At 42.4% G+C, this 14,117-nt stretch overlaps 2 protein-coding genes across 2 annotated transcripts; one reads left to right on the forward strand and one right to left on the reverse strand.

Annotated features, from left to right (window-relative positions):
• Window positions 1-2,123: 2,123 nt before the first annotated feature.
• On the forward strand, window positions 2,124-4,680 carry LOC142970463 (retinol dehydrogenase 10-like). Its single transcript, XM_076110692.1, has 5 exons — window positions 2,124-2,634; window positions 3,868-3,966; window positions 4,065-4,210; window positions 4,307-4,438; window positions 4,563-4,680. The coding sequence occupies exons 1-5, from the start codon at window positions 2,185-2,187 to the stop codon at window positions 4,678-4,680; spliced, it is 945 nt and encodes a 314-aa protein (XP_075966807.1). The 5' UTR covers window positions 2,124-2,184.
• A 299-nt stretch (window positions 4,681-4,979) lies between these two features.
• Window positions 4,980-14,058, reverse strand: cse1l (CSE1 chromosome segregation 1-like (yeast)). The gene is made up of 25 exons (XM_076110691.1): window positions 13,969-14,058; window positions 13,082-13,174; window positions 12,851-12,993; window positions 12,560-12,661; window positions 12,314-12,459; window positions 12,137-12,227; window positions 11,171-11,278; window positions 10,349-10,441; window positions 10,065-10,232; window positions 9,843-9,972; window positions 9,632-9,697; window positions 9,149-9,351; window positions 8,940-9,024; window positions 8,664-8,725; window positions 8,443-8,579; window positions 8,047-8,150; window positions 7,858-7,955; window positions 7,600-7,750; window positions 7,280-7,488; window positions 7,028-7,125; window positions 6,819-6,904; window positions 6,578-6,659; window positions 6,196-6,342; window positions 5,707-5,938; window positions 4,980-5,519 (listed from the first exon to the last, which is right to left on the reverse strand). The coding sequence occupies exons 2-25, from the start codon at window positions 13,164-13,166 to the stop codon at window positions 5,430-5,432; spliced, it is 2,916 nt and encodes a 971-aa protein (XP_075966806.1). The 5' UTR covers window positions 13,167-13,174; window positions 13,969-14,058; the 3' UTR covers window positions 4,980-5,429.
• Window positions 14,059-14,117: the final 59 nt, after the last annotated feature.

Raw genomic sequence — 14,117 nt, forward strand, 5'->3', positions numbered from 1 at the left:
CAGTCTGTGCATACAACTGATCATCAACTATAAACATACATGCTTTGCTCAGCATATAGCCTCACAGAATTAACCAGAAGACAGACAAACAACTTAACAACAACAAAACGAACTATAGACACAATGGCGCCTGGTCCCAGTATAACGAGTCCAGTCGGCCTCTCTGGTCCCACTGCGCTCCTCAAATTCAAAACGAGCTGAAAGGGGTTCTGTTCTACCATCATTATATTGTATTTTTAATACGGCCAGGTACAATGACGCGTGTTATAACCACAACCCATATGTGAACCTAAATGTAATTGTGCTTAAGGTGGCCCTGCCCTGACCTATGACCCGGTAATAGGTCATAGGTCCTTTCTGGTCGTGGAGCTCCGCCCTCTTGCGGCCGCAGACACACCTGCAGCTTCTTCAGTGCAGCTGATGTATATCTCCTTTCTTCTGCTCCTTGATTCTGACACAGTATACCGGGACTTGTTTGTATGACATTTGTTTTTACTCTGTCACGGATGCGACTTGAAATGAAGAAGTACAATACTTGTGATGAATAGTTAATAATGTAACCAGGAGAAGAAGAGTACTTATATAATGTGAGAAGCATGCAACTGTATTAGGGATTATTTCTGCACACGTGCTAAGCAGTTTATCACCTTAACATTTTACTGTGAGTTGGATAATCCACCTCACATCATGGATCAGGAATAACTTTCTATTATAGATGAAAGGAATGTCTACGTAAGAGGTGACCAGTCATGGATAACATACTGAACATATGCTTGTGCAAATTAGTTTGCTGTTGTCAATTGTTGCTGGGGTGAAGATCTTACATTACAAGTCAAACACAGCTAAGAGTAAGTTAAGTTATGAGTTACCTTTTACATAATACACCATTCATTGTGATCTTTTCCACACAAGAAGTAACAAGAAGTTAACCCCTATTGTCAGCTCACTTTCCAAAAGCTGTAGATGCTTTACCCAAATCAAAATATAGCTATAAGACACTAGTTCTTCATAAAAAAATGATATTATTAATTATTAATATTTTTAAAATGTCACTTGACGAACAAATGTGTTCCTTAAATCCAATGGTTACATGTAGAAGTGAAGGACAGCCTTTATTTAAAAATGACTATCATTTAAAGTAACTATATACCTATTCAGTTACAGCCACCTGACACTAAACACAGGAAATACATTTGAACTGAGTCCTTTGTTTCTCACCATTATGATTAGGCCTTTGAATGCTAAACACTAGAAACCAGTCAGATAATAATTAGAGGCGGGTTTTCTCTAACTCAGTGTCACCGTCTCAGCAGACTCACAGCAAAACCTCGAGACAGAAAAGAACTAGAGGTGCTGCATACTTTTAGCTTTGCTGCTCAAGGCCATGGTTCTTTATTTTTTCCATTATTTAAAAAGAAAATATTTTTGCTACTAGCACATGTGTGCAAGTTAAAGTTCTGCTCACTGTAATCATTCCTCCTCTCCATACTATCTGTGAGAAGATCCTTTGCTGTGAGATAAATACATTATGGTTCAGGTTAGATAATTAAAGTGTTTTCTAAAGTTGCAGTATTCGACTGTCTTTAAAAATGTGAACCTACCCTTCGCACAGAAAAAGGCCTTACATTAACATGAAAGTGTGCACCTGGAATGTATTTATTGTCACTTGGGTTCCTGTGTATAAAACCAAAGCTTCGGGGGTGGTGAGTGTATGGGAAGAAGGCCGCTGCTTGTGTTAAAGGTGTTTGTGCCAAGCATTTATCTGAACCGACTTTCCAATAACAAGCTATTGGTTAAATAAAAAATATGTTAAGTTACTCCAGATACTGAAGAAAAAAACAAACCTTGAATGTTAGTATGCTGGTAAATGTATACATCTCCCTCAGTTTAATGATATAAAACATGGCGTTACATGCTGTTTGACTCTGGATTTGAGTGTTTTCTTAATCCCTGCCTCGGCCACTGTTTATGAGCTTGTCATGAATGTGCACGGGTTAGTCAGACAGCTCCTTGGTCATCAGACAAAAAGCCTTTTCTATTGGTGGCCACCATCCGTCAGCGTCCTAATCCGGGCACACACAAGTTATATAAAATGACCGTCCAATCCCGCGTCACAGAGAGAAAATCAACTCCTTAAACGCTTGGAGGTCTGCTTGTTTGGCTCTTTTACAGGACTGGACCGTCATGATTTTTATAGTGGACCTGGTGCTGATGCTCATTGACCTGACCTACTCCATCCTGAGTGCCGTCATCCAGACTTTCCTACGCCCGAGGCTGAAGTGCATTGATGGAGAGCTCTGTCTGATAACGGGGTCCGGGGGCGCGCTGGGTCGACTGTTCGCCCTGGAGTTTGCCAAAGAGGGGTCGCATCTGGTGCTGTGGGACTGCAACACGGCTGCCAACGAGCAGACCGCCAAGCTGGCGCGGGAGCTGGGAGTTCAGGTGCACACGTACACGGTGGACTTGTCCAAGCGTCAGGGTATCTATGAGGCTGCGGACAGGGTGAGAGCGGAGGTCGGGGATGTCTCCATTCTGGTCAACAACGCAGGCGTGGTGGCCGGACGCAGGCTGCTGGACTGTCCCGACGAGCTGTTGGAGAGGACTCTGCTGGTGAACTGCCACGCGCTGTTTTGGGTGAGACTGACGCACGCACCTTTTTACGCACAATTGAAAGCGTAAAACTCCACCTTTGCTCGACACAGTAAACATCATCTATCCTGTCATGACTTACGTAACATCTATTCGTTGTAGTCCTCCCCGCTGGCCCGGGTCTGTATTTGTGCACTGATGTGTGAAGGGATCGGAGCAGCCTGTGCTGCCGCAGAGCTACACTATGCCACTACACTAATGACAGTTGAATGTGTTCAGGTTAACAGGTTACTAGTAGGTGGCACTAACCCCAAACACTCATCATCAGAATCAAAGGAGCCCACGCGAGCCCACCAGTTAAAGACATGTGACGCCCGCCCTTGATCCTCTTAAGGCCTCAGTCCCGTGCTCACACAATACACGGGTAAGCTCATTAGCACCAAGCATCAAGATATCAGCAACAGGCATGCAGTGAGTGGGTGATCATTTTAGTGAAAGCATTTCTAATGCAGCACCTGATCTGGTAAAGGGGAATGTCTCACCGTTGGGCAGCTGCACCACAGCCTATTGTACAAACCTCAGGGTTTGAAGCCCTTCAACAGTTGCCCCCTTGGTAATCTAGCTTTATGAGGCCACAGGTTCATGTTGTGGATCACTTTGTGGTTTTAAAAATAAGACACCGGTAATAAAAACAGTCTTTTCCACAATTGGCAATGGGCAACATTCAAATACACTTATTGTGAACTCAATATTATTGACATGGCAGTCAGCGGGCAACCTGTTTTAACATTTAATAGATTACTGGATATGTATTGCAGATATCCCCAATAGTTTTGAGTAATATTTGCAGGGTTGCCACACCTTCTTAAACATCAACTTCAAGGACCTTCTAATGACTTTCCTGGCCCAATTCCTCTAAATCTAAGGAACCAACAGCATAGTTTGAGACACAGATCAAGGTTAACTACTGTTTGTAAAGTGAGAACTAGCTTTACAGAAGCTGAAAAAACACTTTTCTATTCTCGCACACAATATATAAATTAAAGCACCTTCAATAAACCATTTCCCCTTCCCACTTTCAGGGCCTTGATTTCGTCCCCTCAAACCTTCAGTGATATCAAGGACCTGTGGGAACCATGTATCTGGCATCTTTTGTATTTTTGTGGTAGCCAAATGGCAGGCTGCTACGTGTTTGAAGGGCTTGCCTCAGGTTGATGCCGATCAGTTTATTAAACCTTTATTTCTGTTGTAATAAAATCAACTTTCATAATCCAACAGATGACAAAGGCCTTCCTGCCTCAGATGAAAGTAAAGAACCACGGTCACATTGTAACCATTGCCAGTGCTCTCGGACTATTCAGCACTGCGTGTGTAGAGGTACGGGACGTGATTAATGACTTCAACCACAAACTGAACAGACAAATCCCAGAACAATCCATTCTAAAGAACAGAAATGCTGGTATTCAATCTTTCAGGATTACTGTGCCAGTAAATTTGGAGCCGTCGGTTTCCACGAGTCACTGACGCACGAGCTGCTCGCAGACGACATGGACGGCATCAAAACCACTTTAGTCTGCCCTTATATTGTAGACACTGGGATGTTTGCAGGCTGTGAAATCAGGTGAGAAGCCACCATTCATCATTTCAACTTTTGTAGTTATTAAAAACAGGAAAAATAGGTTCTATAGTCTCCACTTTTTTGTTTGAAACCTACCAGGAAGGAGCTTCGGAGTTTAATTCCACCTCTGGATCCTCTCTACACCGTACAGCAGTCCATGAAAGCCATTTTAGCCGAACAGCAAATGATCTGCATTCCTCGCATTATGTACATCCCCTTCCTGACACGAGCGTGAGTATATTATAGAGTGAATGCTATGGCCATTATTGATGAGGAGAAATAGAGTAATATTTTGGGATCAAGACAAATAAATCAACTTTGGACTTATTTTGTTTTCCTTCCTTCCCTTCTGTAGATTACTTCCTTGGGAGGCAAATCTGGCAACATATCGCTTCATGGGAGGTGACAAATGCATGCTGCCCTTCATCAAGAATGTGGAACTGAAGAGCTCCAACGGTCACATCAAATCCTAAGACCTCCGTCAGTCTGTCTTATAACTTTATGGACCAATGCAGATGCCAAAAGGTTCACACTGTATTATCTTAATATATTCATTTGTTATGTGGAGGTAGAGCCCAGTATGGTTGGTTACAAAGAACCATAACGGGATCTGGAGGGCAGCCAGGCTTTTTGCTACATGAAAAGCAAATTCCTCCTTCTTGTTCATCGATAGTTAGTGAATTACCTCTGAACTGAAGGCCGAAGAGCCAGTAAGACTCACAAACCAAGATTCATTATTCTCATATAAAAGAGGCTGTGATGATAACAGATCTATACAAGTGCCTCTTTTTATTCACAATAACAAACATTTGAAATAAAGACTAGACGATAACATGCAACAGAAAATATATGATGCATTATGTCTGAGCCACAGACTGAAGTCTCCAGAAGCATAAAAAGGAATTCAAACATACAAAAAGAAGCGTTAAAGAAATCCCTCCCATATGATTGTGATGTTCAGCTGTTCCACAATACTGTTGAACTATACTGCTGCTGCTATTTATGAAATAAACTGACAATTGTATTGGAACTTGATATCCAAATCCTTTTAGGTCAAGCGTTGGTCACATCTTTAAAAACCCTTAAAAATCCATCATAAACTGTCAAGTCAAAGCAAATCTGTTAAGATCCAAATTCAGCTGAAGCAGGATCTGTCATGTGACCTCAGGCCTCCTGCAGTGTATTGTGGGCTCCTTATTAGGTGAATACCATCACATCCGTTTCAAACCAACTGCACAGTGGCTGCCTGTAAGTACCCCTGCAGATACTGGAGGGCCTCTGCGTTCAGACTGGTGCTCAGCATCGAGGGAACCTGCACCAAAAATAAAAAATAAAAAATGGAGACAAGAAGCAGGAATCACTCATTTGCTTTCTGCATCATCTGCACCGGAGCACAGCAGTTACGCAATCATCTTAACATGTCTCATTTTAATGAAAGAAAATAACCACACATGTCTTTTGGCAAAATGTGCTAAATATTCCCCACATGTCTAACATACCCTTCCCGGGCAGGCAGTAGAGAGCTTGTAGAGTGACTGAGCCAGCAGGATCTTGGGATTGCCGACAGAGTCTCCTATCGGGTCGTGCTCCTTCCTCCCGGCAAAGGCCAGTTGCGAGAATGCCGTCTGATAGCCTGGTGTGTCTTCAATGTCGATGAAGTGCTCGTCATCCGGGATGCTGTCGTCTTCTGGCAACTCAAACAGACCGATGAGCGCCTGGAGCAGAGGGGTCCTGAACAGACACGTTAAAACCAAAATCATTGCTTAAAGTTTACTCAGGACAAAAAAAACAAATAACACATCCAGTATGCATCAGGAGAGCGTTTCTGCCATGTAGCTGTAGGCAACATTTTGGGAACACCAAATCTATCAAACACAGGTGTACACTCCCACAGTGTCTTGATGCGAGGGTGTGTGAGGGGTCTTCACCAAGTAACTTCATGAAAAAGAGGAATACAATGGTTGTGTTTCTTTCAGACTGACTCTTACCAGAGTTTCGTGTACTCTGTGTCCATCATTGGAGGACATTCAGTCAGGACTTTTGTGATGCCAACAGCGCAGATCTTCTTCTCAACTGGTCCAGACACCTTCTGTACCTCTGGAATAATTATTTTCTCCAACACCATACCAAACATTCTGCAACACAAAAAGCAATCAGGATTAAAACTGTACATTTCACCACCGGTCTTCTGCCCTCACATAAGATACACTAGAGACCTACAAAAGCATTGGGATCAGGAAATAGTTACTCTACTGCAGGCAGGAGAAAGACACCAGCATCATCACAGGCAACTATCACTCATAATAAATATGCATATAGATGACTAACCCACTCAATAACTCTCGTGGCTTGTATTCAAAATACACTTACTTTGGCTGGATGCTGTCAAAAATCTCCTGAAGTGCAATGGCTCCGTATTTGACACCATACAAGTTGATAAACACCAAGAAACCTGTGAGAAAGACAGAATAACGGCATCACAAGACCGTTCATTTTCACTATGACGGCTGATATCACCAGTTAAAGGCACATGCTCCGTCAATGACGATGTTCGAGAGCTCAATAGCTCGGAACAGAACACGAACGTTGGTTACGAGATGATTGTACTAACTCTTGATGAACTTGGTGGTTTTGGAGCTTTGGAGCCTCTGGAACAGCAGAATGAAGATCTGTTTCCTGTACTGAATGATAGATTCTCTGGCAAAAACAAAAACAACAGCTCAAGTTAACAAAACATGCCATGACTTTAACCAAGATACATTTCACCAGGTGCAATATTTTATAGACGATCCACTGAGAACACAACTATAATCAACTCACGGGGGCATGTGCTCTATGATGCTGTTGAGAAGGTAGAAACCTTGGTGGTCATTGGCTTTGGAGGCTATAAGCTTTTGGAAAACTCCAAGCAAGCCCGGCTGGAAGGGAAAGATGAGCATGATGAGATTCAAGAGTCAATATAATGTATAAATATTACAATACATAAATGTTAAGAATAAAACCAAAAGGGAAACAATCACCGTTAAAGTAAAAAACGTTCTGTTGTACACAACACGGTCTGCCATCACTTACTATTTTATCTGCAGCAGAGCTGGCGATAGAGGCACCTCCCTTCTCCAGGTAAGCCTGAAGCAGGCGCACCAGAGGGGGGATGTTTCCTGTCCGTTCCCATAGCGCAGGCTGCAGCAGGTGAGGGAACAGAGCCATGTAGGAAGAGGGAATAGAGTTGGAGTGGATCTCGAGGAGGAGAGACATCACCTGGAACACGTATGGAAGAAACTCTGCAACAGAAGACAAAAAGGAGGATGAGTGCGAGTTGTTCAGCCACCATCCGGGTTTACGAGCACATCATCTACACACGTAGATAAATTCTATGGGCAAATGTGACGCACCCTGGACATCGCTCTGAAGGATCTCAGTGAAGACGGGGAAGAGTGCTTCCTCGAAGCTGCCGACCGTGGTGGGGTTGGCCTTGCAGGTGATCCGGACACACAGGCACAGGGACTCAAACAAGTAGTGGTTAAAGTGCGGCTTGCTGGGATTCTGGGAATGGGAGACCGAGATTTGAGTTGACACGTGTATCCCCCTGAACAAAGCGGGATCTTGGTGAATCTATGTGTATCCATAAATGGTAACAAAGTGCGCATTACCTTGCTGACTAAGAGGAGCTTATGAGTGAGCTGACCAATCAGAGTGGGAACGTAGGGGACAATGGACTCCTGCAGCAGGGAGAAGCTGCGCATGATGGCTGTAAAGATTAAAAGAAAGACATGATGAGGCTACTTAAAATAACAGAAACATTCATGAGGAGCATTTAGATGACAGAGAGTCAGGTTTACCTTTCATGATGTATTCATTTTCAGCAGAACCAGGAAGAGACAGTGCTTTGAACAAGTTGTTGAGCAGCTGTTCAGTAAACGGTGCCATCTCTGCTGGCGTGATGCTGAAAAACATACAGAGAGGACGATTGGCTAAAGTAATGGGTTTAGTAGCTCTACAGATGGACAAAGACTTTCTGTACTTATCATTGCTGTGAGGGGAAGTGATCTCTGGAGTAAAGCTCAACTAATTTGCAATGTTCCCAATTTTAGGAATTGGTGATTACTTCACACATCCTAGTAAATATAAAAAATGGAGAAAATGCTCACTTTCACCTAATGACCGTGAGCAATATTCACAAATTGCTTTGGTTCACACAAATATCAGTCTATTTTTCTACATCGCTCCATATTTACAGTGTGGTGTTGTTGGGGCCTCTCATGGTGAACAGCCTCTCCAGAGCATGAGCAGAGTAGGTGTGCTCCACTGTGCTCTGTGCCTGCAGGTGACTTATCAGCAGAGGAACTGCCTGCAGCAGCTGCTCCTTCGGAAGCTGAAGGAAAAGGATGGAGAAGAAGCTCTCTAATGTCTTCATTTTGAAATTTGAAAATATTGCAGAGAAAGTAACAGTTCATACCTGGCTTCTGAAGATCATGACATACTTGATGGCATCTGCCTTGAGCACTGGGAACTCATTAACTACAATGACAACAAGTATGTGATGTTAATACATGTGTATACATTTAATACATTGGACAATATTTTGTATCATAATATAGTGAAGCGGGACATGACAGGTGAGACTAAGACATTAGTCACCACAGCTCACTGAGCCAAACCTAAAGTGAGGCAGCTGTTGTAACACATAATACTTTTTGTAATTCTACATCATATTGAGAAATGGTATTCTTACCGTTGGGGGATTTCAAGTCTGAGAGAATGTGGTTCACAAAGAACTCATTCAGATTCACCAACTCATTGGCTTGTGTTATTCCATGCTAATAAAAAAAAAAAAAAAAAGACAATGTAAGTACTGAGCCAATTATTCAACACATATCAAACAGTGGTTATAAATGTTCAGTGTATTATCAGCTTTAGATTCAATACTCAAGTCAACAATACCTTCTGCGTCTGTGCTTTAGATGCCAGTGATGTGACCAAATAGATGGCGGCATCTTTGTGTTTCCAGTTCTCCCCGGGGTTCTTGGCGTACTCGCCCAGCATTGAGTTGACATAGCCGGAGAAGATCGCTGTGACGGGGCCCTCGAAAAATTTACAAAGGCCCCTCACCAAGTCACATGCCGCCCTACGACGAGTGTCAATGTCTGAGAAACAATGAGGTACAATGTTACCAATGGGGGACATGGTTATGTTACCTGTCCATTTATTTTATGTGGAAACCTTCTATTGAAACTTAATGTTTTAAGTGTAACCAATTGATTATGTAACTATAGAGCATGTGGAGTCCAGCTAATGTTGATTGCCAGGAGAGACACCCAAACAACAGTCAAACTCAAAATGAGAGGAGGAACTACATATTCTTATGTATATTTATGTAAAAAATGTACATTAGGGGAGGTGAGAAGCAATAATCTAAATATTTACCAGATCCTTCAAGGTCCCTCCGGATGTACTCCTCAGAGTTATCTTCAAAGGCCTCCTCATCAGCACCTAATTAGGCAGAACAAGCGATCTGGTCGGTATCACACAGCACACAAGTGAACGTTTGTGTCCAAGCAAGCAGAGCCCCGACTCAGCAAACCACATATGACATTGCCACGTGCAATTTGATGATGAGAACAAAGCATTTACTTACTTCTGAACTCCATGTTGGGCACAATGACCTTCTCACAGATGCTAGTGAGTGTATTCTGGTCCTCAAATAGATGCTTGTAGTGTGGCCTTTCGCAGACTGATGCCAAGAACTGGATGGCATTGCTTACGAGCTGCAACAAAGACAAGGTGTACAGCTAGTACAGGGAAAGTGAACTTCAAAAGAACAGAACACAGAAACACAGCCGTGGATCGGTACTCTCACCAGGTCGTATTTGACTTCCTGGCCAGTGGAAACTAAAAGGTTCCATATCGCAGTGACGAAGCGCGGCAGGTACGGCTGGAATTCTTCATCGTACTTCTGAGCGTAGAGAGCCGCATTGTCACAGATCTGAGACTTCAGCAGCTCCAGGAGACCGGCTTCCTCCTCATCCTATGGAGTGGTCATAAGAGACGAACACAAACATAAAGCACGGAACGGTTCAAAGTATCATACAACAGTTGAAAATGTATTGCATGAATGAAAAAAAAGGAGAAAAAATAACTCACAGCCGTTTGTAAAAGTTTATTATCCAAAGTCAATAGGCCGTGGAAATTGGTCATCCAGGTTTCCATGTTGTCTTCAAAGAACTCTGGCAGGTCCTGTGTAATAGTACAGAGGACATTTGATGGCACGTCTCTGATGAAAGTGTACATGATTACTAAAAGAAGCCGACTTGATCTCTACGTGGAGCAAATGTATCATACCCTTCAGTGTTGTGATTGGCTATCAAGTGTTTCAATTAGTTTTGCAAAAACATCTGTAATAGGGATGCTAATTATTTTCTGACCGATGGCCGACCCTCGTTAACCAATCATTAACTGTTAACCGACAACGTTAGTATCTTGCATTGCAGGGGTGCTGTGGTTCAAGTGCCTTACAAGCCGCCCAGCTACAACGATAACCTGATAAATCTAGAGTTACAACAATTAGACAACGGACAGGAAAATAATCAAAACTATTTTGATATTCAATTTTTCATCTACCGCCAGCTGCAGTGTACACACAAAGCAGGCAACAGAGTCCCCAGTTCACCCAACCGGGAGAGGTAACAGCCACAATTATGCGTGCATTGTAGTCGACACATGCAGTCACTTTCTCAGCAAGTCTCCTCTGCACCAATTGGTGTAGCTGCAAGGTTGTCAGCTGTGTGTCTCCCTGTCATACTCTGCCAGTGTATTGCAAGCATGGCAGCCTGCCATGTGTGAGATGGTGAGTATGGAGTTAGCATAAGTCCTCAATATAGGACACTTTACATAGCAGCTGTTTCAAGCTGTATGCAACTGTCCAAACCAGCAAAGCCTTTAAGAACAATGCAAAATTGAACTGACCTGGAAGTTAAGACTGTAGAACAGCTTGGAGATAAGTGTGAGGGAAGAGAAGAGGACCTTCAAGGCATTGACGTCTGTAGCGTGAGTCTGACACAACTCAATGGTGGCCTACAGCAAAGAAGAGAGAAAATGAACTACAAATACAACATCATATTGGAACGTCATCATATCCATATCAACATTTATCAGATGGTATACAACAACTCATAAGTAGGGCTGTCCTTGACCCAAGCAATTATTTGTCGACTAAAGCTCATCACCACCGGCGCGCACGTGGTCGTGTACCTCTGAGTTTTTGTAACTTGGCGCAGACCACCTCTAAACTGTCACATATAGTTCACTGATAAAAAAAACTATTTACATTTGGAGTGATTATACAAAATAGGCAAATTCGTTTTGAGATGCTTTAGAAAGCGCTCTTAAAAATCTTCATCCGAGTAAATATTTTGCAGCCAAATCTAATTGTTTACAGGATATTCAACCTTTGTTTCTTTATAAAGCATGTAATACTTAACTTGTGTATTTACAGGGCTTGTACAAAGGCAATACATCTGTCCATGAATATGTGATACGAGTTTACAGATAACTACAATCCCTCCTCGGCATTATGGAGGTTGGTTTCTGGCTTTTTACTGGTTACACATACAGTATATGGGCATATTTATGTTACACGCATTGTCTTTTTGATTCTTCACTGTTGATTTTTTTGTACCCTCGCTGGCATTTTTGGAGAATAATGCAACAAACAGCGCATACAGTATAAACACGTTCGTGCTCGGAGCTCACGCTTAGTCTGGGGAGGAGAAAATGTTTCTTGAAAATAAGTAATTAAGCATGAAATAACCAAACAAATTACTTATTGACAAAGCAATCTTAGTCGACTAAGACCAAAACAACCAATTATTCGACTAAGAGGGGGCAGCCCTACTCGTGTGTTGTAGTAATTGAACTGTAAGTCATCACAACCTTGAACAGCTCCGTCAGAGGTAGGGCGAATGTGTCCAGTACTAGTTTGATCTCTGTCCAAAGCTCATTTGACTTGAACTCATGGCGGTACCTTGAAAAAAAATAAGGGAGGGGATAAACAATTCAGTTCAAATGTAATCATTAAAACATTTTAAACCATTAAGAAGTCAGCTCTACCTCTTGAAGAGGGAATGTGCAGTACGAAGCACTCCATTGATGATGTGGAAGTCTCCACTTCTGAAGCGGGTCACCATCTCAGTTAGTAAGTCAGGCCATTTTTGAGGGAAATCCTCCCTTCCTATGATACTGATGGCATCACTCAACTGTGGAAATGCAAAGGATTAAGAGGGGGTTGGTTGAGCATCTTCCTTTACACCTTTGAATCAGATCCTTTAAAAGGTAATGCAACATCTGAGGATGTACCTGTTTTTGAATCTGTTCTGGGCTGCTTAGCATCAAATTTATTATATTTGCTTTAATTGCTGTTCGGTCTGGATCAGAGACTTTGTTTGGTTCATCTTCAACCTTTGGAAAACACAGCACAAAAATCAACTCAGTGCACAGGTCAACAATAATAACATCTAGATGTTGTACTAAACGTTAAATGCTACTATATATACGGTTTGTTCCATACAGCCCCAATCAGTCCAACACTTTCTAAATACAAGACACTAGAGTCAACATGTACACTTGATGTTATTTAGTGAGACTCACAATGCGCCAGTTTCTTTTGATGTAGTTCTTGAAGGTAACAGCAGCACAGACGCGAATCACTGTGTCTTGGGACTTCTCCAGCAAAGTGAGTAGTAATAAGGGGTAGTTCAGGTTTCCCTCCACAGATTCAAGGAACTTTTCAGCTAAGAAAGAAAAACAATAAATAGAAATCAGGTGTTGCAAAGCAGAGATTTCACAATGAAGACATGCAAGCTCATGCTATGCAATTACCTGGACGTCTGACTGTAGGGTCTGGGTCCAGTGTTTTCCTGAGGAACTCGGTGAGGCTTTGTAGGTTCGCATCATTCAGTTCCATGCTCGTGACTAAAGGCGATAAAACCAACGAGTGGATGAGTGAAAGACATAAACCAATGTCAGGCAGCAATTTGGTTAAGAGGCTAATTACCTTACTACACATGGATTACTTCATGCTGAGTAATCCTGTACACAAACTTAACGGAAGGTTACTAAAAACGTGTGTATTTGTTCCTATAAAATCGTGTTAACGTGATTAAAAGTTAACTGTTGAAATGCACTGATTTAACAAGTCAATGCAATTATTGCTAACGTTACCTAAGTTTACCGACTGTCAGCTAGTTCCAGTCATAGTTCTAGTCTGCGGTTGATGTTAGCTTGCTAGCAGCTAACATAGCTAGGCTACTTAGCCTCAATCTGGCATTAGGTCAGTTGGCCCCGCTGACTCCAGATCGGTTTCAGCAGTCTAACGTCCAAGCTAGCAGTTTACAGGTTTTCTCGTCTTCTCAAAGTTGAAATATAAGCACATGGCTGTCGTTATATCGCAATAACCTGATCTTATATAGTTATATTTAACATAAGTAATATATTAATACACTGTCTTACATCAAAACATTACGTTTAATATTATCTAAAGCAGCATGGCCAGCTATATCCACTTTCCAGTAAATAGACTGATCCAGAAGCTGGTCTACTCCAAGCTAATGCTAGCGCTAGCTAATGTGTTATGTGCTAACCATAAAGTTAGCTAATTTTCAAACATTATGTAGCTACTCGCAAGATGTTGAGACTATGACCCAATTGTCAAGTTTGAATCCCGTATCACTGGATATATTAGCTGTTAAAGCATTGGGGTGGCTTACCGTTACAGTATATTTCAGCCGGGATGGGGAGCCACTACAAACACACAGACGTGCTCGCCGTGCCAGCTTTCAAACGTACGGAGGAAAAGGAACTGCGCGGTCGGTGTACTGCGCATGCGCAGATGACAGGCGAAAGCGGTAAGACACGC

This window comes from Anarhichas minor, unplaced genomic scaffold (assembly GCF_050575085.1).
Source record: "Anarhichas minor isolate MPS153535 unplaced genomic scaffold, ASM5057508v1 ptg000043l, whole genome shotgun sequence".
Classification (NCBI taxonomy): domain Eukaryota; kingdom Metazoa; phylum Chordata; class Actinopteri; order Perciformes; family Anarhichadidae; genus Anarhichas; species Anarhichas minor.